Genomic DNA, 27,741 nt, shown 5'->3' with positions numbered 1-27,741 from the left:
TGATTGATTCAATAATTGATTGAGTTGATTGATTGTCATTGATTTGAAGGTGAAACTTATCTGTCATAAATTGATTTATATTATTTTCAGCCTCATGTCTGTCAGACATTAACAAACTGTTGTACTGCTGTATGTCAAGCTGTTTTTAGCAGATTCATGGAAAACATATAAACTCTGATCTAACCTGCAAATGCACAGTGGCTCAACAGGACCAACAACAGCACTGAGGTCTTCATGTTTCCTGTCAGGTATCTGAAATGCTCTCATTTCCTGAATAGTGAGGTGTTTTACGAGAAGCGCCCTCTTTGTCATCACCATAAACGGTTCATTTTTGTTATGTGGTTGATTTCAGCTCCTCCTCGAGGGGAAGTGGAGGTCACTCTGCTGTCATGAGAGTGATAGACTAAAGAGGAACACTCAAATGTTCAAACTGTGACACGGAAAACCCCTTTCTGTATTTGAACTAAACTCTAACCTCCAAGTGAACTCAGTAGATTCAACCTTTTCAATAAACTTTGATTGATTTGACCTTTTCGCTCCAAATTAGTTAATGCTTTCACTTTGACAAAGTCACCACCTGTAGAAATGACAGTGAAGGAACAGGTTGAGCCCCACATGGAGTGACAATAACTTTAAAATACATCTTTACTCAAAAAGCACAGTAGGTAGTTTAACATAGGATCATAGAAGATAGAAAGCGCTGTTAGTCTTTCTTTCAGGAAGGTTAGAGTCAGGCTTTAGGATGAAACCAACTGCAGAGACAGACAATTTCACTGTTCATTTTCTTCAAAACAAATTCAGGCGTCTGAATAACAGTGATTTCCCAGATGTCCTCAAAAAGCCTTTAGTTAACATTATATTACAAAAACCATATTCAGAGATGACTTTAGACTCTTCAACTTTAGAAAACTGAAGGAACTTCAGCATCAGGAGGAACAGAAAAGTAGGCAAATTTCTCCCTGGTAAATCCTGGCTTTCTCTAACAAATAGAAATGGCTGAAGCATTAGATCAACCAAAGATCGACCAGTTTCTGTAATTCCTTCTGTAATTCCCACAGCACTGTGTGAACAGTTTTCCCTAAAGAGACTGTACTATATATTTATATTTCTACTTTTGTTTTCATTCTTTGTGCTATGCAGCGCCGAACAGTAAAAGAGAAAATGATTTTTGTCCAGTCTCTGGTAATTAATCTCCCACACACACTAAGATGTAACTTACAATTTACAATAAGTGTCATCAAAACTTTACTAAAACTGTTATACTGACAACATGACTCAGCACTTTGGCTGTCCTATCCATACACACTGACACAAGGACTCATCATTCTGATGCACTGACACGTTCACTGACACAGAAATTTACTTTTGAGGGATGAACTAGGGATTCAGAGAAAGAGACTGGCAGGTAATCCATGGATTTTTACTATTTGTACAAACTGTTTTGAGAAAGACAATAAATGACAACAACAGAAGCTTGGTGTAGAGAGTAAGACAACACACCGCTATCATTCCCCCCCATCTTCTTCTTTCTTCTCTAGGAATGAGAATATTCCTAGCAGCTCTCTGTTGTTAGTGACGCAGGATTTCCCTCCTCTTGCTTTCATTTAATGTTGCTCTGTATCATAACCTACCTAGTTTTTGTAGTAGTGTGTTAATGACCACAACCATAATCCAAAGTTGACCACATATGTAGTAAAACCCTCATGTACAGTCACATCTTTTGTACAGATATATTTTACATTTTGTATTTAAGAACTTAATGCAGGAATTCATGCAGGAAGGCTGCGCGTTCTCCTCAGTCTTCCCACGGTGATGAGACCACATTACTGGGTTCCATATGTGGTGCTCATTGACACCTGTTCAGTAAAAAAAAAAAAAAAAAAAAAAAAAGATTAACACTGAAACAAAAATTGAAGTAAAGTACACACCTTTATTCAGAACTGTTTCTTGCTTGCAGTGACAGATCAGCTGCTTACTGCTTCAGTGGCAGCATCGTCATCCAGATATTCAACTTTACGTCGGTTGTAAAGATGCCTTTTTCTCGCACATGTCAACATAAAGATATCAGCAAAAATAGGAACCTGCAAGAAGATTAAGTGAAAAGTTGCATTTTCTATTGAAAGAATAATTTGTGTAATACTTCAAGAAGGGAACTAGACATAGTTACTCACCAAAGTAAGAAAAGACAGTCCTGCACCTAAACTCACTAAGGTTGGCACTATTCCAAATTTTCCTCCCTGCAACATTAAAGAATCAGGGGATGATGCTGTTATTAAAGAGGTGAGGGCATTTAATGTTTCTGATTATTTCATTTTAAGACTCTTTATGCAGGTCTTACAGTTCCAAACACAAGGATATCAAATCGGATCCCATATGCTTTAATTAAGGTCCTGGTTTCCATTCCATCTGGGGTCTTGTAGTATTTTGCAAACCTTAAAGAGGAAGGAGCTTGTCAAGAAATGTTTCACTAGTTGATTCAAGAAAAAGCATTTTTGTATGTGTTGCTTGTGGCTTCTACCTGAAGTTGTATCCAGGAGCAACGTTGTTGACAGGGTTTTTGTTGTCCAGTCTGCGGAAGCTGTACTTGGGGGAACACTGTCCTGCCCACCAGTCCAGGTCACAGCTCCAGTCAATAATAATACCGAGGATACCCCCCTTTAAAAAACAGTGGATTATAACAGTACACTTTAACTCTGGCTTATTGTCCAAATGTGCTGCATTTTAGACTTTGGCCCCGTTTACACGACAATGTTTCATCTGAAAACGCAGAGATAAAAAATCTGCGTCTACATTGTCCTGTTCTATGCACTCGAGCATAGCGGAGTGTGATGTCAGCGCTTACCATTTACACGGCAACAGTGTCGGCAGCGTTTCAGAAAAAACCCCACTCTGGAGACTGTTTTCAAAAGTTTGTGTTTTAGGTCATTTCTGTGCAAACGTGAGGCTGAAACGCAACAAAACTTGTGTGTTTCACCCTATAACCATTGTTGTGTAACAAACCCTTTGAAGGTCCCATATTCTGCTCCTTTTCTGCAGTGTAATATGGATCATTGATGTCTTCATGAAATGGTAGTAACATGTTTTGGTCCAAAAAGCCAATAAATCAAGCAGGTTCTCATAGCCCCTCTGTTCAGAACGCTCTGATTTAGTGGGCGTGACCTTCATATGTAAATGAGCCACCGCTAATACCGCCCCGCTCTTCCGCGTCACTGAGAGCGGTGCCACGAGCTCTGAGTGCACAATGTTTAGAAAACAGCAAAGCTTGTTTACCGTAACATTACAGGCTAAACCAACAGGCTAACCGCAGCTAAAGTTAGCATCCCCGAAGCTAACACAGAGACAGGGGGGTCACTGAGAAAAAGCTCTTACATCTGCTCCACAGCACACAGCATTTAAAATACTCACATTTCCAGGGACCAAGGTTTGTTGGTGGATGGTTGGTAATGCGCCTGGATTCAGTCTATTCGCTAGCCCTCTGTTGGACCGTCCAAAGTTGGAAAAGCAGTCAACCGTGAAGTGACTAGCACACACATGCACAGTTTTACTGAGTGTAGCTGGAACATTTCCTTGATAAATGAACTCTAGCCACTTTGTCTAGTCTTCTTCTGAGATGAGAAGCTTGTGCATGAACTACCATATTTTCCGCACTACAAGGCGCACCTAAAAGCCTTCAGTTTTCTCAGAAGCCAGTGCGCCTTTTAATCAGATGTGCCTTATGTATACCCCTACCATAGTCAGGGGGCGTCGCCGGAGTAACAGCGGTAAGCAGTGAGAACCTGTAAAGAGGAATTCTGCTAAGTGCTAACATTAGCTCACTGGCTGGCCCGGGCTTCTTCTCTTGTTTATTGTTAGAGCAATACAGCGCCCCCTAAAGGTCTGGCATTTGAACTGATCTCTGGAAACGGCTTTTGTGGATGGCAGAAACGGCTTCGTCTTTACAGCGCTCTTTTTTGAAAACGGCTCAGAAAGTAGTTGGATAGGAAAATGTGCAGCTCTGTGTGGATGTAGCCTGAGTTTGACTGACTTATCTGACTGTTTCGTTGACATTCCCTTTAGCGCAGCTCCATCTAGTGGATGCATAACGCAACCCCAGCCACTACTGTAGCGTCTATTCTATGCGCCTTATAATGCGGTGCGCCCTATATATGAAAACAGTTTTCAAATAGGCCGTTCATTGAAGGTGCGCCCTATACTCCGAAGCGCCTTGTAGTGCAGAAAATACGGTATGTGGCTGTTTACAGCCAACAACAGAGCAGTGATGGCTGTTCTACTTGCCGTGTAAACAGTAAGGCAGCATTCTCAGTGGAAATGCTGACATCACACTCCACTTTCTGCGAGCACATACAACAGGACAAGAGTACTGTTGTTACGATTGTCGCAAACTACCGTGTTGTGCTTGTGCTGTTCAATCTGCTGAATCTGCTGTCTTTCAACAAAATGTGCATCTGTTGCTCCGCTTTTGCCCTTAGCATTCCCCCATACACCAGATCATTGACCCAACTCTACTTCAGTGGAGATCTCCCAAGAGCGGCTTGTGGACAAGACAGTTACAGTTGTACAGTTGACTACAGGCCTGGCATGCTTACCACAGCGTTTTCTGTCCCTCTGCGTTTCCGTTTAAACGCAGATTTTTTTTTCACTGCGTTTTCAGATGAAACGTGTAAACGGGGCCTTAGAGAAAGATCAGGGCTCTAGAAGTTTTTCATGTTTGCAGTTTTAAAAATCAGTTTTCTGACCTTCACAGCCATGTCCTCAAATTCCTCTCCAGCCTCTGAAACCATATGTTTAAGGAGGAATATTGGGCAGTCAGGATCTGTTGTACGGTTGAATTGGCACCTCTTTAGGTACAAAGAGTTGATATGTGGCAGAATGTTTCTTCTGGAAAAGATGGAAAGATTCATTTGAACACACATTGAAACTGTATATTTGCAAACTTTGGTTCTTAACTCTGCAGCACTGACGCATGGAAGTTGAACTTTGGGTATGTGATGCTGTTTTTGATCAGCACAGTGAAGTTCTCTGCAGCAGCGAGCAGCGGGTGCCTGTGTGACAGAGAAAAAACACGTCAAATGAAACGTCATGATACTTGAGTTACAGACAGAGCACTGTGGTTTATCTCACTTAGGCAGCTTTGTGTCTATTTCAAGAGGGCACCATGAGAGCACTTCACAAGTCCGGGCAGTTGTGGAGTAGTTTTCACACAGCCCTGTTCTGATACCTGCGTGGGGAAACAGCTGTCAGGTCTGTTCTGTATAATCCAACATTATCAGTCGAACGTCAGCAAGGGAGAATGGTTTACCGTTGCCTCTAGGATCACTGTATCCCTCGATACAGTCACAATCATCCACGCATGTAGTTGATGGGCCCGGCAGCTTAAGGAGATACCACAGGTGTTAGATTTAGAGTCTGAATCAGTTTTACTGACCAGGTATGGGTGCACTTGTAATAAATTTGACAATATTCAAATGTTGAGTCAAAGTAATCTTGATGAGTATTTGCAGCTGTGGAAACAGCCAATTTATCTACCTGCCTATCTAGATGTGTTTGTGGCTACAGTAAGTACAGTACATAAAGTACTGCATACATGTGGTTCGTTCAGTAATGGTGTTTACAGGACATATCTGACCATGAATATGCATCAGGCTTCATGCCATGTCTGTACAGTTGCTGGTTCAAGTATGCTTATTTCATAAAAGCATGGATCTAATGAATAAAGTGCAAGGTGTCGTCTTGGATCTGACCTTTTCTGTACATGAAAAAACTTGGCCAAAGACTGACTGGAACAAAAATATTAACATGATTTTTGACAATGACAACTCTGAAACAGAGCAGACTTTGTTCCTCACTCTACACGAGGTGTATTTGAGAAATGGCATTTGCATGTAGTGTTAATCATAACGATGTGTCCGTTCTTACCTCAGCACAGCGTGCTTGTGTTTGATGTGGGGTAATAACCATATTCGTCAGCACAAAGAATGAATTCACGCTCTGTTATAAAAGACAAAAGATGCAAAAACAGATATGTTAAGACATGGTCTAACTTTGTTTATAATAGAGCAAACATACAGGCACTTTACCACATCAGATACCATAACTGAAGATGTAAAGTGACTCTAGACTTTCTGTAAGTTTTATTTCTGATACAGATACCTGTGAAGGGATAACATAATCAGCCACGTCCCAAAATTTAGGATCCATGTTTGAAGTATTGGTGAAGGCAAAACCTTTGACTTTGGTGGTGACAGTACTCATGACAGAGTCCGTCTGCTGATAGGCTTTCTGCACCACAAACACATACCTGTGGGTTTATTCACAACAAATTATCAAACAAACAAAAAAAAAACAAAAGATATAGATATATTTGTAAAGATTTCATCTCTTTCTATCTTGCCTATCCTGTATTACAAATAGGGATGGGTACTGAATTAGGTACTGTTATACGTAACAACTGAATTCTGTCTGACTGAGTATTGATTTAAGTAAAAATCAAACAGTATGATGTTTAGGTACCAAAACGCATCATTAAGACTGTGAGGGAGTGTAAAAGTAGGTGATTTTTCACACTGGACATGAACACAGCATTGCAAGTTTATGTATCAAGAAATAAATATGTTAAATTGAAAAACTTAGAGATTTGTTATTAAACAATTAATATTTATTACTACATAAAGACACAAAAGTACTGAAAATTGGTACCGTTGAGTTGAATTGCCAGGTACCAGCATTGGTACCATATTGTTTCAAATGTGGAAGGTACCCATCCCTAGTAATAAAGCTACTGTTACTTACCCAAAGGCATACAGCAGCACCAGAAGCTGGGTGAACCTGAAGAAACATCCCACCGCTAGACTGGGGACAACAAGAGTTTTTGTTGTTTCATAATCAAACACAAAATGTAGAAAGCTCTTACAGCAGCCTCCAGACTTGCTCATTGCTGCACCACAGGCTAATGATGGACTCAGTGTGATAACAAAGAGTGGACAAGGCTGGCTGTATTCAAATCATTGCATTCAAATCATATACCCTGTGTGGACACATATCCAGCTCAGGTTCTCCATCAGCTGTTAGTCCTAACAAAGCATAGACAATACAGACTATGCAAAAAAATATTCAGGTTTGTGTATTTCTTCTTATCACACTGTGTATAGCTCTCAGCTCCTAGGTTCTCACCCCCAGACAATCAGGTAATTGACAAAAGGGAGGCATCTTTCAGTCATAGTCTTGCTCATTCCTTAGAATGTAACAGCTTACATGTCTGCCCCCTTTACATTCGCTGCAAAAAACTGAAATATATCCAATATATCCATATATATCCTATATATATATATTTACATTTAATTTTTAGTGTCAATTAAGTGACTCACTTCAAGATATTAAATAAAAAAGAGTTATGAATAAGGTAGGAACACATTGTTCAGAAAATAAACATTTTTTTTCTTATTCAAATTGTCAGCTTTTTTTCCCCTTAATGCTTACAAGCAACCGAGGCATCATCATTGTCTTAAACAACCTAAAGACAGTTTTTACTATAATAAGACATAAACACTTGGTTTTCACAGTGTGCAACCTAGTGATCACATTTGTAAAGGTGCATTAAGGGAGAATTCAACAGTCACTATAAAGTTTTTCACTGCTCTGGAGATACACTCGTAGCACAGTTACACACATTGTTCAAGCCAGCACACATTTGCATTCCACTTGAAGATACAGCAAACTTAGACTGATAGGGAAGGTCGTAAAAACAACCCCGCACGCTGTGGAAGGCATCGGTTGAACTTTTGTGCTGACCTTTAATTTCTTCAATTCTGAGTTTTCTTCAGTTTCCACACACCGTCACAACAGGTGTGCAGCACTTACATTGCATGATTACACTGGGGAACAACTTGAAAAGAAATCCTGTTAAGTTAGATTTTTATGCTGATTAAAACTAAAATTGGTATGCTGGTTTTGAAATTGCAGTCAGTTTTTTTTTCTTCTAGCACGTGAGGTTTTTCTCCACAGCTTACCCTCCAGATCAGCAAAATCCCCCTGATCAGCTGAGACAGTGTGGTGAGAGGTGTGTGCAGCTCCAAATAGGTCAGTACTGTCAATATCTGCAAACAGAAAGCTAGCATAGCAGAAATGAAGAGGATTTGTGCAGCTTTTCTCTTAACCTTCTGGGGTTTTTTTATGCCATTTTTGTAGTTTTCAAAGCTTGTAACTATTCCTTTGCAGCATTTTGTTTACATATATATCTTTTGTTCTAGATCATGTGTGCTCCTGTAGCTCCTCCAGTATCCATATCCTTTGTAGAAACATAATAGTGTTAAATTAACATTTCAGTCATGCCTGTTTCTTTCATATTTTAATCTATGTCAATTTTTGAAGATTTTTATAAAACAAGCACATTTCTCTTAAATAAAGTATTTTTCACATTTTTAGGAAAACGGGGGTCTATAATTCAAAAACTTGACGTGATAGAAAAAAACTGAGAACAGTTTTTGGATTCTGCACCCAAAAATCAGATAAACACAGCTATCAGACCTAACTCAACAAAAACTGTGTTACCCAGTGTAATTGTTCAGAAAGTGTTACACTCAAATGTGAGATACGTGGGAAGAAACAAGTGACAGTGAGAACATTTTAAAAGACTCTTTGATTGAGGAGCCAAGTTTTTAATTTCGTAACACACATTGAACTGGATGAACACATGAAGGATAGTATGTCACTTTGGTCCAAAAGTACCTCAGATATAAGGTCTGTTTTTTTAAAAAAAGGAACATTTCAGTTTACATGGACACTTTGGCATCCCAGAGTTCACTGGTGTAGCTTGCCTTCAATAACATATTCTCCACCTTTCTCTCTTTCAAGTGTACTTTAGTGATGTCATATTCACACATGTAGGAAAAAATGGCTACGGTTGACTTTATACATCACATATAAATGAATAGGATATATATTGAACACATTGTTAATTTGCTATGTTTTTTTCCTCAGACGACGCAGACACAAAGACATGTTAATTCAATATAAAACTATTGATATACAGTCATGTTTCAGTGCTGGATATTCAAGTACAGTATGAAGGCTTCTACAATGTATTGTAGCACAAAAATAAGATAGTCCACATTAATGAAGCTACAGTGAAATGTAGATCATAAACCCATCTTCCTGATCGTGTTCATCAGACAAACCCAGCAGGATGAGAAGAGACACCAGTCATCATGTTTACATCATGTTCACTCATTCATCCATCTCTGATGATGCAATCATTGGCTTAAAACACAAAGAATAACAGTCTCCATGCTCAGTTTTACTTCCAACAGGACTTATGGGACTCGTCTTATCTGGAAAGAAGTTTGCATCACAGCCATTAAATAAGTAAAGGCATCCAACAAAGCTACGGGGAAAAGTCAATGTATTTATATCCGGCCAAAGTCAAAGTCCACCCCTCCGTCATGCAGGTTTTTTTCATTGGCATTGTCAAAGCTGTTTTTTCCGTGGATCTGTTTCAGGTGCTTACGAAGAACTGGTTTGTGAGCGAAAACCATGTCACAGTAGTTGCAGCGGTGTGGTTTGTCCCCACTGTGCAGGTTCAGGTGATCCAGCAAAGAACACTTTTGGGTGAAGGTTTTACCACAGATTTTACACTGAAAGGGCTTGATGCCGGCGTGGACGCGCATGTGTCTGTGCAGGTTTCCTTTCTGCGTGAAGGTCTTCCCACACAGGAGACACATGAACAGCTTGTGCATCTTGAGGTGGTTGGCGTAGTTCTCCAGCTGGCGGAAGACACGGGCACACTTTGGGCACTGGTGGTACCACTGGAGGGGTTTGTCATAGTTTCTCTGGTGCCCTGTGTGTTTGTCTGCTGGAGGGGAAGAAGAAGGGGGGCTGAGTGGGTATCCGGACACACCAGCAGGAACCGCCATCTCGCTGCCTCGACTGTCCACGGTGGAGTTGATGAGTGAGTGCTGGGGCTCAGGGGAGTGGAGGGCGGCAGGTGGGCTGGTGGGGAAGTGACCGGTGATGGAGTTCTCTGCTGCATCAGACACAGACTCAACTTTGACGATAGTGATGTCACTCTCTACGATACCCTGCCTTGGGCGTCTGCTTATCATCTGAGGAGGAGAATTTGGCTGTATGATTACATCGTCATCATCATCATCCTCCTCCTCTCCGTCAATACTGTTGTCATCCTCTATCTGCTCGATCTCATCATCCTCCTGGTGGAGAGTCTGCACCTGAGAGTGCTCTTGCTCTGTGTGGGTCTGGGAGGATAGACCTTCCTCTATCTTATCACTCCCCATATCCACGTCCACCTCTAACTGGCGTGAAGGCAGAGGTTTGATGAACTTGCTAAGAGCTTGTGTGCACTGCTCCACGATGTGGCCCATTTGGAGGAAGCTGGCCACTGTCAGGTAATGCACCAGCTCCAGCTCAGGAAACTCCAGCTGCCCTGAGTAGCAGGACAGAAGCAGCTGCCGACCCACTTCTGCCTCCTGGATCATGGAGATCTGAACCTCCCTGGAGTCCTGCTGAAGGATGAACTGGTCCCTCAGGAACGAGGACCCGGCAGCAAACACCACCTTGTGACCTGGCACTTCCAGCTGGTTGATGCGCACAGTGACATCGCAGAAGCGTCTCTGATGTCGTAGCAGGTTCATTTTCTGCAACATGGAGTCTCCGAATGTGGCAAAGCGAAACTGCAGGATCACTCGGTTCTGGGCCATGGTGGACTGAGGAAAACAAAAACAGAGAAAGACATGAGGCTGAGCACTAAACCAAGGCAAGTTTTCAATATCAAAGCGCTTTACAAAGTTAAAAATAAACGGTAACATCAACAGCATTGAAGGAAATGTGTCATGAAGGAGACGAGCTATATGACAAAAAAATGATGCCAGGAAAGAGAGAAAGTGTGAAATAAAATTAGGGCTGAACAATTAATCAAATTTAATGCAACATTGCATTGTAATAGAGTGCAATTTTCAAATCACAAAGGCTGCAATAAAAAGAAAAAAAAGATTTTCAAGTACATTTACTTTAGTTTGTGTTTTGTTACTGATGAGAGATCAGTAAGATTTTTACATGACTAATATTTATATTTATGTTCGAACATTGTTTCTTTTTCATTTTATTAAGGGGAATTCCACATGTTGACATATTTCAGTGGTTGAGCCAGAAATTTGGTCTCATTCACATTTTAGCACTTTATTTGGTGTGATATACATAGAAGAGAGGATTCATATCTATTTTTTATAATATTGTTCATTCCAGGCCTGTTGTTCTGCAGTGCTTTGTTCCTCTCACTGATTTTATGAAAGGTAGTTAATGATAATTTTATTACACGTCTACAAAGTTTAAGGTTTAATCAGTCAATATTCTACTGTGATTGTAATAGTTATATCAAGATATGTTAATTGTATCAATTCATTTCATCTCATTTCATCGTAACACGTAGATGTGGCCTACAGGAAAGAGTTGTTTATATGTTGATAGTATCCTTGGTTGTGTTGGTCATACTATACAACTGTTCAACTATTTATTGCTTGTGTTCAGTGAATAATGTAGAAGAGCCCCCCCCCCCCCAAAAAAAGATATATATATATATATATATATATATATATATATATATGTATATATATATATATATATATATATATATATATATATATATATATATATATATGTATATATAATAAATAAAAATATTGCATGTTAAAATGCAATCACAATATTAGCCAAAAAAATCGCAATTAGATTATTTCCCAAAATCGTTCCGCCCTAAATAAAATCATAATTGGAATCAGTAAAACTGTCTCAGAAAGAGGTAATAAAACAAATGTTTATAAATGAGTTTCCATTCTTTTGAAGGCAGAGTAAGAAGAGTAAAAGGAGAATTTATTCAGTCAGGACTTGAAAGTCAAAATGCTGCTTGTTCTGACTTGTTCTCTCACTCACTGGCCACTTTATTAGGTACACCTTGCTAGTACCGGGTTGGACCCCCTTTTACCTTCAGAACTGACTTAATCCTTTGTGTCGTAAGTTCAACAAGGTACTGGAAACATTCCTCAGAGAGTTTGGTCCATATTGACATGATAGCATCACACAGTTGCTGCAGATGTGTCGGCTGAACATCCATGATGAGAATCTCATCCCAAAGGTGCTCTATTGGATTGAGATCTGGGGACTATGGAGACCATTTGATTACGGGGAACTCATTGTCATGTTGAAGAAACCAGTCTGAGATGATTCCAGCTTTATGAAATGGAGCGTTATCCTGCTGGAAGTAGCCATCAGAAGATGGGTACACTGTGCTCATAAAGGGATGGACATGGTCAGCAACAATACTCAGGTAGGCTGTGGACTTTAGACCATGCTCAGTTGGTACTAAGGGGCTCAAAGTGTGGTCTTCTGGCGCTGTAGCCCATCTGCCTCAAGGTTGGACGTGTTGTGTGTTCAGAGATGCTCTTCTGCAGACCTTGGTTGTAACCAGTGGTGATTTAAGTTACTGTTGCCTTTCTATCAGCTCCAACCAGTCTGTCCATTCTCCTCTGACCTCTGGCATCAACAAGGCATTTTGGCCCACAGAACTGCTGCTCACTGGATATTTTCTCTTTTTGGGATCATTCTCTGTAAACCCTAGAGATGGTTGTGGGTTAAAATCCCAGTAGATCAGCAGTTTCTGAAATACTCAGACCAACCCGTGTGGCACCAACCATGCCACATTCAAAGTCTCTTAAATCACCTTTCTTGACCATCTCTTGACCATGTCCACATGCCTAAATGCACAGAGTTGCTGCCATGTGATTGGCTGATTTGAAATTTGTGTTAACAAGCAGTTGGAGAGGTGTGCCTAATACAGTGGCTGGTGTGTGTATGTCACAAGATCAACCCTGAGGCTGACAGAAAGCCAATATTGTACGGATTTTATAACTGGAGTGATGTGCACAGTTCTGGTGGTTTTTGGCAGGACTCTTGCAGTGAGCAGCATTTTGGACACAGTGAAGTTGCTGAACGGCTTGTTTTAACAGTCCTGTGAACAGTAATCCAATCTGCTAGAAATCAAAGCATGTGCTAACCTCTCAAGGCCTGTCTGTGTCATCATTCCTCTCTCCTCTTCCTTTCACTAGCTATATTCTTCAGATGGAAAAAAGCAAAAGTCAATGAATTGATGTCACCCTAAAAATTTAAATCAGAGTCCATGACTCCATAGTTTGATGAGAAACACTTACTGTGTCAATTCATATGCACTAACTTTGTTTGAATCTGCTATGTAATTAGTGTCAATCATGTCACAGGCAGTGTGCCCCTGTCAATGGCTGCCTTTTCTCATTTCAATATAAGAGACTTATGGTGACCCTCACTGACACACTGTCACTATGATACACTGTTTGTCCAAAAAGAAGCGCAGAGTCCAATCTGTATGCACCCAAGCAAATTGAAGCCTTTTCTTTTAGTTAGCCTCACTGATTAGTGGTTTTCTTTAGGCTCCACAGCTGTTCGGTCCCGATCCCTTGAGTTCACTTCACATTGTGTGTGGAAATGCTCTTACTTTAACCATTAAACATAGCCCTGAGTTCTAATGTTGTTTTTCTTTGATTTGATTTTACCAAACATTTAAGTGATCATTGATCACAATCATTCAGGGATTTTTTCCGGCCATATTTCTTCTTGAAGATGATTGGTCCCCACTATCCTTCCTGTTTTTAATAATGAGTTGGACAGTTCTTAACTCAATTTTAGTAGGTTCTGTAATCTCCTTAGATATCCTCTCTGCTTTGTGCATGCAAATGATATGACCCTTCTCAAACAGTCTGTTTGAGAAGGGTCAAAAGATGTTATAACATCTTTTCCACGACCATGGTTGTTAAAGAAATGAGAATCAACTCGTTGCACCAGCTGGGGTTGAATAACTTGTTTCCAGCTGAAAGATAATCGCCCATGCAGTAGTTATCCAAAAGGAGGCTTGTACTTATTTGCTTAGTTAAATCCAAGTGGAGTAATATATTTCGTATCGCATCTGTCGTTAGTAACGGCAGCTACAAGCGAAAAAAGATGCAAAATAAATCCCACAACAGAGTTCCCACGGCGCCAATTGCACTAAATGCAGACATGAGTACAAAAGCTCCACCAATACTGATTTTTAAGTTTTAATGTTAAACCGATACGTACACTAAACTGAAGACAAACACTGGATCACAGTTGAGGTCGTATTGTTGTTAGCTTAGCAGTTAGCAGCAATACACTACCTTTCGCAGGGGACCTTGATTAAACCTCGGTTATAATCTTATACACAAACCAACACAAAGAAAGCTGTTCTGAGTGACTTACCTTGACGAACATTAGTGATAGATATGTAAACAAGCGCCGCCTTCACGTACACCGCTGGCCTACTCTGCAGCTCTCACTATGGTAGCATGCAGCCCTGATAGCACGTAGCTCTACCGCTAACTTATATACTTATTTCTTTATACAGCAATTAGAGTTATGTACCTCTTTGAACATTTCATTTAAAAATGTGCTTTCATCGGCACGACAGTGGCCTGTGTTTGTCCGGGTACCACCGGGTATGTGGTGGATCTGCTCCGGATATAAAAACTGTATTTAACGGACGTACACATGCAACGCGTCTCCATCTGCCGGCTCTGACAAATTACTGTTACCAAAATAAAAGCACAATTATATGAACACTTTATATTAATGTAATTACGAGATGATAGTCATAATTGATGTAGTAGTCATAATATTGAAATAAAAAGTCACAATTACGAGAAATTTTATTTTTTGTCATTGTCCGAAAAGGGACTCCATATTGTAGAAATTTCAAAACATCCCATGTCATACCAAAAATTATTGTAAAGAGATAACAAAACGTGTACAGATCTAGTGTTTCTACACTTATCTATCATTCAAAACACATTTAGAATTTACTAAGAATGTTTATTGTTAGTCAATTATTTACAGAATGTACAATCATTGTTATGTACAGATACATTACTAACAGTTTATGTAATATAAATACAATAATATTTTATTAATTAGGAAAAAAATAAATAAAAAGGTCATCAGCAGCCCAGCAATTAGTGTCATTTCCGCTCGAAGAACCTGAGAAATGAGGCAGGTAGAACTGCAGTTATTACATAACAATTGTTTGTGAAAATATTTCGTTCCCTTTTCAGAATATTAACCCCCCTTTTTGTATCCATTAGAATTAATAGGGATGGAAACATTTAGATGAAAAAAATCAGTACAATAAATTTACTTGATAGGATAATAATAGAAGTATTTAGTGGTGTTACATACCGGATTAAATTGTATCCTCCCAAAAAGATTAAAGCAATGACAACTACTGAGACAGCAGCAGACAGAGCAGAAACCTGCTGTACATAGGTTGTACCTGAAACATGAAAATGTTCCATATGAGTTAATAAAAGATGGCCTTTCTAAATTGCTTTTCATTGTAAAAACACATTTTCCTCTTCTGCAAAAATCTTTCCAAATGAGTTACCTCCTACTTTAGCCCACAAGACACAGGTGCTTTTAACAGCCTGAAAGAAAAGAAAAAAACATTTAAGAACACTTACATTAAGTCCAGTGCATTATTTCAGTACAAGTGTACTTTAACAACTAGCTCCACCCACCTGTTTCCACTGACTGACAGTGCGTAAGATGATATAATAATTTCTGCTCCTCTCCAGTGGAACATTAAAGAAGCCTCCATACTGGAGTCCATCCCCCACAGTAAAGTTCAACTCTTTCCCAACACGTCTGACCGCAATCTGGGCAGTGATGTACTCTGTTGAGGGTTTGCTTTTGCTTAAAGAGAGTAAGCTGGCAGGAGAGGAGCAGTCGAACACCTTACTCTGCTCTAAAGGAAGCACAAATACCTGGAACAAACTGTTGGAAAAACACAATAAAGATCATCCACTTCAGATGTTATCGTTGACTCATTGTCCCTTGTTTCTTTCCCTCTTGGTTTTTACCTTATAGGATCAAGTGTGTTGAGTGACCTTTGTAGCCTCAAAGTTGGCATAGGAGTCTGAAACTCTCTGAAGTAGACAATGGGTGCTGGAGGTGCTGCCAAGTGAGATTAAAATGAGTATGCAATGAAGACAGCAATATAGTAGCAGTAATTATTTCCATATGTCAAAGAAGGATTGATGTACCTGGTAAACTGGTGCTTGTGTTGACGGTGGTTGTGTATCTGGCAGAGACAGCAGTGATGGAGATGCTGTAGTTTGTGACTGGAAGCAGGTTCAGACAGAGTTCCAGCTGCTCAGCCTTGGATCTCATGAACTGCTTTCTTTTATCACGAAAGGACCTCTGGTAGTCCCTGGATCCAGCATAGGTCACCTGTAATTACACACAGGGATGTGAAACTCATTTTAGTTCGAGGGCCACATACAGTGTGATATGATCTCAAGTGGGCCAGACCAATGAAATCATAGCACAATCATGTATAAATAACAACACAACAAAGTTTTCCTATTATTTCCTATCGTGTTATTAAATTTCTTGATATTTAATGAAAAATCGTTCTGAAATCCTGTCGACCACAGCATTCCTCCTCAGGCTACTGTTGGCAAAAGTTAGTCAGTCCTCAGGACACAACTTCTGCAGCCTCCAGCGTGTGAGATGTCCATCAGAGGTACCGATGTTTATTATTCTTGGTGCAAGTATAAGGCAACCCATAGATGTCTTTTTTAATAATAAGTACTATTATTTTTGAATTTTTTATAGCTTTATTAACGTCAGTTTGAGTTAAAAATGTGCTTAAAGAATTAATTTGTTCTCCAGGAACATTTGTTCTCATCTGCAGTCCATGTAGCTTACATGCACTGTATTGTTTACACCACTAGATGGCGCCTTTGAGTCTTGAGTGAAACAACTCAGAAGTTTTGTGAAAAGAAGAGTTGTTTTATTGGGACCCGTGGTTAGTACAAGACGCGTCAGTTTTACAAGTAGCTGAGAACTCGAGCTGAGAAAATGTTTTAGTGGATCTCATTATATAAACATTAAATGAGTGACAGAACATTGTGGTGATGAAGGGCATGCCTCCTCAGTGCCCATCCTTGTACTTATGCCAGCAAATGAGAACAGTAATGGTTAAAGATAAACAGCAGGTACTTAAAGAAAGATGAAACTGAGGATGAAATCCCCTGTTACCTTGTAAACTTCTGTGTCCTCCTCATACTTCTCTGCTGTCCAACGCAGACACTTTTCATTGATGACAAATAGGTGATTGATGGGTGGCTTTATTTCTTTAAGTGACATAGGAATGAACAGAGAGTCAGGGCAATCAATATTACAATGTGTATAATTACTAAAAAAAATTCTCTCACTTACCTATACATTTCAAAGAAGCTATCTCCCAAACCCCAGAGCTGCCACACAGTGAGACGTTGCTGCCTCTCCAGCTGTGATATCCATCCAAACAGCGATGAATGGCAACACTTCTGTTGTGCCACACCACCGCAGAGTTCTCGAGGAAGGGCACTGGGCCACATTTAGCTAAATGAGAAACAAAGAAAAACAGAACTGATTGTTATTTCATGAACTGAATGTGGGGCTTTATTAGCACTGATTATACACAGTTTATATCTGTCACTGCCTGAATTTGAACTCCCAGTGCCTTTCATTAGTCGAGTCTCACAAACGTTTATCACCATCAGCTTTTCATCAACATTCATGAAACAAAGAATGGAACCATGCATATAAATTTACCAGCATATAAAGAGGTTAGAGCTGTACCTTTGCACTCTATAGATACTTTCCCCCATTCTCCTGATAGTAAACATGTTGAAATATTATTTCCACTCTCTTGATATAATCCATCCATGCACTCATACAGCACCACACTGCCTGGTCTACTGGTGCCATCCCACAGGAGGTTAGTATGGGGGAGGTTTAGTGGGTGACCACAGCTTAAATCTGCACATAGACATCAATTAGCACAGAAAAATTAGCGCAGTACAATCTTCACACAATAAGCAACCAGAAGGAACCAAACGATGTTGGAAGATATACTCATGTGCTTTTTTGCCTGGAGAAGTGAGCTGTAAGTGGTACATGTGCAGCTCTTCAGAAGTAAGCATCAAGAAATGAAATGGAAAAACACTAAGATGGAAACAAAAGGACTAGTCCGTGTCCGGTCAGAAAACCTGGAGTTTTACTGTTAAGTTCCCAAATTTATCATCCAATTAGCCAAAAAACTATAGCTGCTGAAGATCAGTGACCCCCTGCTGTAGAAATACACTGATGGGCCAATTCAAAAACAGACAAAAAGACTAAAGATACTAAGATATATTTTTTCCAAATTATCTCAAAAAAGTATTTTGAAAATAAAACTAAAAAACACATTGGCACATCATATTTTAAGGACAACAGGCACATAGTGGTTGTTTTCTTCTTGCCTCAACCTTTGTATCAGTGACTTGTGGACGACATCTATCTTATTTTAATTTTAAACAGAAGCCATTTAAAAGTTTACTGGATATCTAAAGTTTCTGTATTTATTTGTCCTGTTTTTAACCCCTTAATGCCCGAGTTAATTAGAAATAAAAAAAAATAGATTGTTTTATGTGATTTTGCATTTTTACAGATATTTAAGATGCTATGAGGAGGATCTATTTCATTGCACTCCCTCGCCACCTTGTGGCCCGGGGTCGCCGTACACTGTCCTAAATTACTTATAGCGAGTGTGTGTTTGTTTTGGAATTAAATAGAAAACAGTTAAAAACAAATTTTCTGTGTTCAAGACAACTTTTTATGGGTTACAATGTGCCAAAGTAAAGGACTTATTAGTACAGTTACATAGCACTACAGTTTGAAACGTGACATCAAGCTAACATAGTAGCAGCCGGCTATATGCCGGCCAGTGCAGACGTATCTGTAGGCTAACGTGACAACAAGCAAACACTGTCAGTTTGTAAGTAGTTTAGTAGCCTTTTATATTTAGCACAGCTGGCAGCCCGGTGCTCTAAGACGTGTTAGTAATGTGTAATGTCAGTAAATCCTGGTTATGTCCTACCAGTCATCTACCAAGCAGAGCTAACGTAACCTCACTTCATTTTATTAAAAAAAATCTCAAGTTTGAACAGACCACTGCAGAATGGAATCAACATTATCACAAACAGTTTAGCCCAGTTTAGTTCAGTTTTAAGTGTCCTCTGGAAACACCTCCATTGTGTTGTGGTGTACTTGCAGCATGTTTTTCTAATGTGTTGTGTTGTGGTCTTTGTAGCGCATTTTTTCTAAATGCCGCGCACGTGTTGTTAAATTAAAGAAGACATTTTCTCAATTTTCATGCGCTTTGTCTGTTTGCATGTGTTTTCTTAAGTTCCAGTGCTGTAAGCTCTCAGGGCCACCGTAGATATGCCTTTAAATATGTTTGTTTTTATCCCTGACCCCAGGAAGACTAGCTCTGCTCCAGGGTACAGCTAGTAGGGATCCAAATTAAATAAACTAATACTTAATTTGGTTTAACCGATTGATAGAAAATAAGACTACCTGTGCACATATTGCTGCATCTTCTTAATTAACCTGTCACCAATGATATCACAGTCTATCCTCTAACTCCCTACAGAAAGCACCTAGTTTATGTGTGGCCAAAACCACCTCAAATATTCAGAAATGTGAGCAAAAGTTTGTCAGAATGTCAGTGATTAAAGATTGCACCTTCACAACGTATATCCACGTCCTCCCACTGTCCAGTTTTCCTACATACTGAGGAGTTCCTCAGGCCCCTCGTGTAGTATCCTTCCTCACATTGGTAACGCACCACACTGCCAAGACGTGATGTGCCATCCCATAGCATTTTTGCGTGAGGTTTAAAAGCAGGCTTTTGACAATTTATTTCTACAAAAGACAGAATCAATGGTACAGTTATAAATATATTTCATCAAACTTGAAAAAAAAATTCCAGAACGTCTGAAATTACACCATCAAAATAATGATTTATTACCAAAATTTAGGCAGCATCGTTAGTTTGTACTCTTTATGTTTAGAAATCACCTTGGCAGCGTACGAAGGCCTCATCCCATCCTCCATCAGCAGTGCAAACTGACACACTTCCTTCGCCAACATTGCGATATCCAGAGTTACACTGATAAACAACCCGAGAGCCCATAGTGGAGACGTTATCCCACAGCATATGAGAATGAGGAATGACTGGAGGAACACCACAGTCAACTTCTACAAAGATGGAGACTTTCTTATTAATCAGGATGAAACAGTTAGTGAAATGTCTCAAGCTGTCGCTGAAAATATTTACCTGAGCATGAGATATCTGCCTCTGTCCAATCACCATTAGCCGTACAGACTGATATATTGCTCCCTTCACTGTGATAAAATCCTCTTTTACAGAAGTACGCCACTGTGCTGCCAGGGGTGGAGGTGCCATTCCACACTTGCCCAGTGTGAGGCAGTGTAGGAGGATCACCACACAATATCTCTGAGTTGGAAATCAACAAACAAACAAACAAAAGCTTAAATAAATTTCATTTGATCTCTGCACAGTGCGGGCATGCTCATATTAATGAGCCAGTAAAGTCAAAAGGCCTGTGTGAAGGAGGAGTGAGCAACACTTTAATCAGATGTAATAACATGTTTTATGACAAACGTGTCTGTTACCTTGGCATGAGATCGTTGGGTGTGTCCATTGACCATTTATTAAACACATGGATATATTTTCCCCTCCTTTGTACTTAAAGCCCTCTTTACAAAAATAAAACACATCGTTGCCAGGGGCTGAATTGTGGTTCCAAACCTGCTCAGTGAACTCTATTTGTGGAGGGTTTCCACACAGGATCTCTATAAGGAGTAACATGCATCATAACCATGTCAATCAGACACCAGGAAAAGCTTCATTCAGTTCAGAGTTAAAGATACAGTCGAAGTGTGTGTGACGGTACCTTGACAGACCACAGACGGTCTCTCCCACACTCCATCAGCTGTGCAGACTGACACATTGCCCTTTCCAACATTATGATATCCAGAATAACACTCATAGTGCACCTCAGTGCCCATCCTTGTACTGTTATTCCACAGCATATGAGAGTGAGGCAGGGCAGGCGGAGGGCCACAGTCGACATCTGAGAGCCAGAGCACTGACATGTTTGGTGCTGGAACAGTATCTACTGGAAAACCTCCAGAGACTCTCTTCTGGCTTAAAGTTTCATCATCTCTGTGCCTCGGACATGATTCTAACGTCATATCAAGCTCCTCAAGGCTTACAAAACAAGTCCATGATCTTTTTAGTTTCTCCTGAAATGACTCTCAGGTGTGTTGTTTTTGTTCTGAAAGATGAGCTGCTGATACGATGTGAACAAAGTGTGCCCTTGTTAGTACAGAGAGACACACAAAGATTAAACAGACATTGAGGTATGAGATCATGAATGTCCTCACCTTCAGCTTCCTTTACCCATCTCTGGTTCTTCATGATGGTTGCAGTGATTATATAGTGTATGTGTTTCCCAATGAGTTTGCTGTCACTTACTGTCTACTTGAGACTAAACCAAGGTTATAATAGTTAACTAAAATGAAACTAAAAACGAAAACTAAAATTTAAAATACATTGCAGTTAACTCAAACTAATAAAAACTAGAAAAGAAAACAAATACGATAAGTAAACTAAAACTGTATCTTGTGTTCACAAAACTAACTGAAACTAACTAAAATTAAAGATAAAATGTCCTTAGTTTTGGTTTCTGACAATATTAGTAGCCTTTAGGATTTAAACTAATCCGACACATTTTTCCCAACCAATTTTATGACAGTTTTCGGCAGTTGTCAGCGCCGTACGGCACCATCACAGCGACGTACTGGGACATGCTTGTTTACTGCACTGACTGGCTGTGCGCTGTGCTGCGACCAAACGTAGTGGAGCAATGAATCAGAGCATCTGTAATAGTTTAATTTCATGTGAGTCTGACTTTAATTGTATTTGAGTCCACCTTTATTGTTACAGAGTCCAAGTTTCTAATTATTAAAGCTCATATTATATTGTTTTATTTAGTTTTAGTTTATATTAATTTTATGCAATTTAGGTTAACATTATTTTATATAATTTATGTTTTATATTTTCATATTAAGTTTATATTATTTTCATGTGTTTAAGGCAGCAGCCAACAGTTCAGTATCAGCATTGACTGAGCAGTGAGCACTATGTTGGACTTGAAAATAAACCGTATTACAAAATATTTACTCTGACCTTTTTGAATCCTGCACCTGGTTCATAAGGTATGAAAAAACTAAAACTAAACTAAAACTAAAACTAAAACTAAACTGAACTGAAACTAAACTGAAACTAAACTAAAACTAAACTAAAACTAAACTAAAACTAAACTAAAACTAAACTAAAACTAAGCCTTGTTGCAAAAATTAAAACTAAATAAAAACTAGAATGCCTGCTCTAAAACTAATTAAAACGAAACTGTAATGGAAAAAATTGTCAAAAATAACTTAAACTAAACTATAATGACAAATCCAAAACTATTTTAACCTTGGACTAAACATCTTTGTCTTTGTGAGGACTCTCCGGAATCTGTTGTGTTTTCCCAGGGTTAAGACTCAATTTCTCATGAGCCCAATCACCCACTGCTATAAAGATTTGACTCTTGCTAAGGAGCTCATTTGTTTAGAAGCAAATGAATAAAGATCAGATCTTTAACACAACTTTTCTTTGTACAAAACAGCTTTTTACAAGATGCAAAGCAACAAGGTAATACATTTATTAAAAGTAGTTTATCCTTGTTGTTTGAAACGTGATGGCAATCAAACTTTGTAAATTCAGTTAGTACAAACACTGCTCTAAAAGACATTTCTGTAACGTTAGTAAATCTTGGTTATGTCCTACCAGAGCTCATCTACCAGCTCCAACCTCACCAAGCAGAGCTAGCGTAACCTCACTCTTCATTTTATGATAGACTTTCAAGTTTGAACAGACCACTGCAGAATAACTGCTGCAGCTCGTGCTCTATCATTCCCCTGTTCAGCTTGCTTCTGCTCTTTTGTCCTACTTCCTCTAGTCAGTCCAGCTCCAGTGTCAACAAACAAAATAAATCTAAGAGATTGTTTTCTTTGAGATAAAGGGCAGGTCTTGCTTCTCACTTGGTCAACTCACTTCTTAATTTTAAAATTTGTGACCGTCATTATTTGGTCAAAAGGACTTTAGGCCTTCTTGGCCTAAGTGGATTTGTGTTCTCTCAGGAAAATCCATGCTGTCAGTGGATACATGGCTAAAAATACATACTGTTAAAACTGTACCATGTATGATTTTAATGTAGCAATCAAGCCCCATCTGAGCAATGAAGAGCAAAGAAATCTAAGTCAGGATTCAAAAAGTACAGGCCAACAATAAATGATGAAAAGATCTTTAGGGCTCGATGAGAAGACTGTTATTTCTTGGTTAGTTTGTTGTGCTCACAATTTGTTACCTTCACAGACTGCAGTCGGCTCTGTCCACCGTCCATCAGCTGCACAGATAGAACTGTTGTCTCCACTCCTCCACACAAACCCGTCAGCACATTCAAACGTGACCACACTGCCGTATGTGGTCCCTGTGAATGGCAGTCGTATCATGTTCTTCAAAGATGCAGGCCTGCCACAGTCAACCACTGAGTGGGACAAAAAAACAAAAGGAGTCTCTAAGTTCAAATCCAGTTTTTTCATACACAGGTGGACATTAGTTACTCCAGATCAAAACTTTAAACCCACTCCACACTGATCCTCAGCAGGTTTTATGTCTGTGAAGAGGTTTAAAAATCTTAATAATCTAATTTTACCTCTGCAGAAAGCTTTGTTTATGCTTGGGTTGAAGGGCTCTGGTCCGTTGTGGATGATGTATCCTAGTTGGCAGCTGCACTCAAAACTGCCCATGAGATTCCTGCACAGCGCCCCGTCTCCACACAGGCCTGTGACCCTGCACTCATCAATGTCTGCACATCAAGGGGACAAAACTGTAACTTTTGCCTCTTTAAACTGTCTCCCCTTAAACTTACAATCCCATGTTTGAGAAAAGATTTTTTATATTTGTGTGTGAAAACGTGCTGTTACACGTACAACAGTTTAAATAAAAATAAGTCAGCAAGGACTTTGACATCCTCTCCAGCTTTAACTGACCTTGGCAGTGGGTTCCATCATTGGGGATGAAGACGTCCATGTCGTTGGAGGGGCGGTAGCCTGACGAGCAGGTACAGTAGTAGCTGCCGTATGTGTTGTGGCAGGTGGTGTGCTGTCCACAAATCCTTTTGGCTCCAATCAGACACTCATCTTTATCTAGAGGACAAAGGTTTATTAACCTTGAATATAAAAGGAGTAGAGAAGAGGAGACATTCTTCATACTGCTCATGCCCTGACTCATGCTGTGACTTCTCAATGAGTGTCATCATCATCCCAAACTTTTACTTGGTACAGGATTTGGTTTTGTTCATAATTAGATGAGAGCCTGAATATTAATAACCCAAATCTAGACTTTATGCTTGGTGCTAGAGCAGTGGTTCCCAAACTTTTCAGGCAGTGCGCTCCCTTTTACCTCTCAGCTTAGCTGACGCACCCCCAATACCTAAAACATAAAAATAGAAAAGGCATAGTCTTCATAGCCACATATACCATATAAGGTTTAATAAAATAGGCTACTGTTAACACAGAACAGAATGTACAATTATGGGCCTGATGATCTCTTACATTAGAGGATATACAATGTAATTATGAAAACAATAATATTTGAAAGTCAAGCATGGTTGCCAAGCAATGAATAGCACTCATTGCTATGTAACAAAAGTTCAACACTTAAATATTCAAACTGTTAACCTCCATTAAAAAGTGCTAAAATTATGTATTTAATTATTCATGTATTGATACAATATCAATAAATAATGGTGCTCAGCTGCCATTACACTCATGTTGTGCGCCCCTTAGCGGCAACTCATGCACCACTCTTTGGGAATCCCTGTGCTATAGTAATTCACATACTGTATGTTAGGATTTCAGCTTTCAAAGATTCAATACAAAAATGTATTGATTTCACTGGAATACTGACTTAATTTGACATTTCTTATTGATTTAAGCCGAGCATACACTGTGCGATATTTTAAATTATTTGATACAGCTCCATCTCAAACTGCACGACTAGATCGCAAAGTTCAAAAGTTCGCAGCCCATGAATCATGTTCTCACACTACACGGCCAGATACTCTGATGCGACTTCACTGCTCACACAATACGTCCATAGTCCACATGTCGGACTCCGTATCATTCTTCTCTATGGTGTTTTAACTGCAACGTCAAATATAGGCAGGAGAAGAAGAAAACGCACCCGGAAGTGGGAGACGCATATGGAAGATGAGCGACAAAAACAAACGCATTGCCTTGGCAATTTGTACCATTCTGTGCGCAGAGACAACCACAAAAAAAAAAAGAGAAAAATAAGTATATAGTAGTATGGTCTGTCAATTCTTCAGCGGAAACTGGAGGTAAGCAGCGACAGCTACATAGCACTTTAGACCAATACTACCTACACATTCATTTTTTACACTCCTTCCTTCTCCATCTATGCATTGCGCATGCTCTGTTAGAGGTTGCGGCAAGTCAGCTCGTAGCACTGCTTCTACTGTGCTATACCTTCACAAGGAGCGACCAGGATTTCAAACAAGTTTGATTTTCTTGAGATCACCGATTTGTGATTGGGTAAACGTCATGTGACATCAATCTCTTGTCGTTAACCCATGTATACTACACGAAGCACAACACACGATCGAGCTGTAATTTGGCCCAATCCAAAAAATAGTCGCACGACTGGCAAATCTGCTAAAAACGAGCCGGCAGTCGTACAGTGTATGCCCGGCTGAAGTGAAGCTTAGGCAGTGTTTCTCAAAGTGTCTTGGACCAAGGGAGTAACTTGAATCTGATAACTGGTTTGGGAATAGTACCGCATTGGATTCATCATTAATGGGTCAAATGTGCTGCTTTTGGGCACAATGCAGAGAAACTGAGCGCACAGTGATTTGACCTTGATGTAAATATATTGAAGCCAATTAAGACAAAAACAAGTTTCATGTCTGAAAATGACTCCTACCTTGACAGAAAGTTCTTCCATTTCCAACAAACCCGTACTTGCAGTTACAAACTTTTCCAGAGCCATCCGCCTTGTCATCACATGTAGCATTAGCATGGCAGCTTGCACATATATCAAGACTCTGGCCTTTTGCGAGCATTGCTGATGACATAAACAGAAATCTGTTTGTTAGTATCTGCTGACAGACATTATACATAATAGATGTAAAACATAACACCAAACCTCCACCCAGAAGGAGACTGAGATGTTCTCACCTGCAGAGGCACAGAGGAGAAAAACCATCATCGTTCTGCTGCTCTCAGCCATCTTCTCTGACAGCCTCTCTGTTGTTCATTTCACTCCATCAGAAACTTATCCTCCTCCTCTTCAACCATCTTCTTTTGTCATTTTTGTCACCCGTCTTGTTGGCTGTGATGACACAGAGCCGTTAGATAACCAGGACGGAGAGGATGCTGTGGGTGGGTGAGCTGAGGTCACTCCGAGACGCTTTTCTCAATGGCTTTTTTGAGACTGGTGGTTTTGTGGCTTCATCTGTCATTCTGTGGAATATTCAGTTACATTCATAGCTGTTGAAGATATACGCTCTCAGCTTACTCTGAAAAACTGCATACTCATGCTGCGGTCAGATAACAGCTATATTTGGCGTAACGAACCCGCAGGATGTCCTGCAACATTTGAGTCACAGGTCAGTGTGCCTTGAGGAGGATATAAACTGCATCACTCCGGTGTTTTAAAAAAATATTGACAGATTAGGCCTAAGCTTTTTCAACCTGCTGACTGAGATGCTCAATCAAGAACATGTCAAGAAATGTCCAATGGACCCAAGATCCTACGTCTACATTGTCTGTAGTCGGTATTGAGGGGGCGTCAGCTGGTGTGCTGTGGGAGTGGGAGATAAGTCTGGTGAGCTGCTATCTTTCTCTCCAGGACAGCCCATAATGGGGTCTGACTTTCACCACTTCCTCACACAAGGGCTGATTATCCCTCACATTTCCCTCAGGACAGACAGTCTGTAAGAAGTAACTAAACAGAATGTCTTAATGCACTTAAGGCAAAACAAGATAAAATAAAAGTCTTCATAAAAAGTCATTTTTGACAGTATTCTGGATCAAATTTAGCCAAGCTGTGTCACATCTTGCGAAAGTGTATTCATACAGAGCATTCCAGAGATTCATGATTGCTAATGAAGTGAAGCTGTTCTGTGTTATCCCATCATTTTCCTTCCCACAAAACATTTAAGCTCTGGTTCCATTGAAAAAAAGAAATTGAAGGTTCTTTATACAGGACATTACCAAGCAAGTCTTATTTTTAGCAAAAAATGTCTCATTAGACTGAAAAAAGACTGCGAGAAGTTCCTGAGTGATCTTGAAAAAGTCTCCCTTCTAGTCTGATTTTGATTCTCACTTTAGAATGAAATTATCAGCACCAATATAGGTATTCCTAAATGCTATTTCTTAGCTTTATGATGGGGTGAAACAGGACCAGATTGTTTTACGGCACATCTAAGCCTCTATGACGACACCACGCCAGCTGAAGAAGTTTAGTTGTGAGGAGACAGATCGGTGTTCTTCTCTGCTAAAAAAAGGTTTGGTGATGGTGGACACAGGAGCCTGACTACTGCAGTCAAGTTAGCCCTCACTTCATTTTTCTGTGCGCGTTTATCCTGGGTATTGCGGTAAAAAGGTAGG

The 27,741-nt window shown here is 39.7% G+C and overlaps 3 protein-coding genes across 3 annotated transcripts; all 3 read right to left on the bottom strand.

Moving 5' to 3' along the window:
- Positions 1-1,823: 1,823 nt before the first annotated feature.
- On the bottom strand, positions 1,824-6,932 carry LOC141790835 (P2X purinoceptor 4a-like). Its single transcript, XM_074670938.1, has 12 exons — positions 6,790-6,932; positions 6,151-6,298; positions 5,917-5,988; positions 5,300-5,372; positions 5,122-5,218; positions 4,962-5,042; positions 4,737-4,878; positions 2,519-2,655; positions 2,339-2,432; positions 2,172-2,237; positions 1,977-2,081; positions 1,824-1,856 (listed from the first exon to the last, which is right to left on the bottom strand). Exons 1-12 carry the CDS (start codon positions 6,930-6,932, stop codon positions 1,824-1,826), a joined length of 1,191 nt encoding a protein of 396 aa, XP_074527039.1.
- Positions 6,933-7,989: 1,057 nt separating this feature from the next.
- Positions 7,990-14,612, bottom strand: zbtb26 (zinc finger and BTB domain containing 26). Its single transcript, XM_074670351.1, has 2 exons — positions 14,311-14,612; positions 7,990-10,715 (listed from the first exon to the last, which is right to left on the bottom strand). The coding sequence occupies exons 1-2, from the start codon at positions 14,320-14,322 to the stop codon at positions 9,402-9,404; spliced, it is 1,326 nt and encodes a 441-aa protein (XP_074526452.1). The 5' UTR covers positions 14,323-14,612; the 3' UTR covers positions 7,990-9,401.
- Positions 14,613-15,415: 803 nt separating this feature from the next.
- susd1 (sushi domain containing 1) lies at positions 15,416-26,577 on the bottom strand. Its single transcript, XM_074671031.1, has 14 exons — positions 26,308-26,577; positions 26,054-26,194; positions 24,100-24,255; positions 23,763-23,915; positions 23,415-23,594; positions 20,252-20,431; positions 19,993-20,172; positions 19,657-19,836; positions 17,326-17,490; positions 17,146-17,240; positions 16,146-16,332; positions 15,963-16,056; positions 15,621-15,876; positions 15,416-15,527 (listed from the first exon to the last, which is right to left on the bottom strand). The coding sequence occupies exons 1-14, from the start codon at positions 26,357-26,359 to the stop codon at positions 15,435-15,437; spliced, it is 2,112 nt and encodes a 703-aa protein (XP_074527132.1). The 5' UTR covers positions 26,360-26,577; the 3' UTR covers positions 15,416-15,434.
- Between the last annotated feature and the right edge of the window lie 1,164 nt (positions 26,578-27,741).

Source organism: Halichoeres trimaculatus, unplaced genomic scaffold (genome assembly GCF_033239565.1).
Source record: "Halichoeres trimaculatus isolate MK-OKI-2021-1 unplaced genomic scaffold, fHalTri1.1 fHalTri1_scaffold_5, whole genome shotgun sequence".
Taxonomy (NCBI): Eukaryota; Metazoa; Chordata; class Actinopteri; order Labriformes; family Labridae; genus Halichoeres; species Halichoeres trimaculatus.
The sequence above is the reverse complement of the archived record's forward strand: the minus strand, read 5'-3'. Positions and strand labels throughout refer to the sequence as shown.

Coding starts and splice junctions, on each gene's coding strand:
- LOC141790835 (XM_074670938.1), bottom strand. CDS start 6,932: ATGAGCAAGTCTGGAGGCTGCTGTAAGAGCTTTCTACATTTTGTGTTT. Junction 5,989..6,150: donor ATTATGTTATCCCTTCACAG/GTATCTGTATCA, acceptor CTTTTATAACAG/AGCGTGAATTCATTCTTTGT. Junction 2,082..2,171: donor GACTGTCTTTTCTTACTTTG/GTGAGTAACTAT, acceptor ATCTTCTTGCAG/GTTCCTATTTTTGCTGATAT.
- susd1 (XM_074671031.1), bottom strand. CDS start 26,359: ATGGCTGAGAGCAGCAGAACGATGATGGTTTTTCTCCTCTGTGCCTCT. Junction 19,837..19,992: donor GGCCTTCGTACGCTGCCAAG/GTGATTTCTAAA, acceptor TGTCTTTTGTAG/AAATAAATTGTCAAAAGCCT. Junction 15,877..15,962: donor AACACACTTGATCCTATAAG/GTAAAAACCAAG, acceptor TTTTTCCAACAG/TTTGTTCCAGGTATTTGTGC.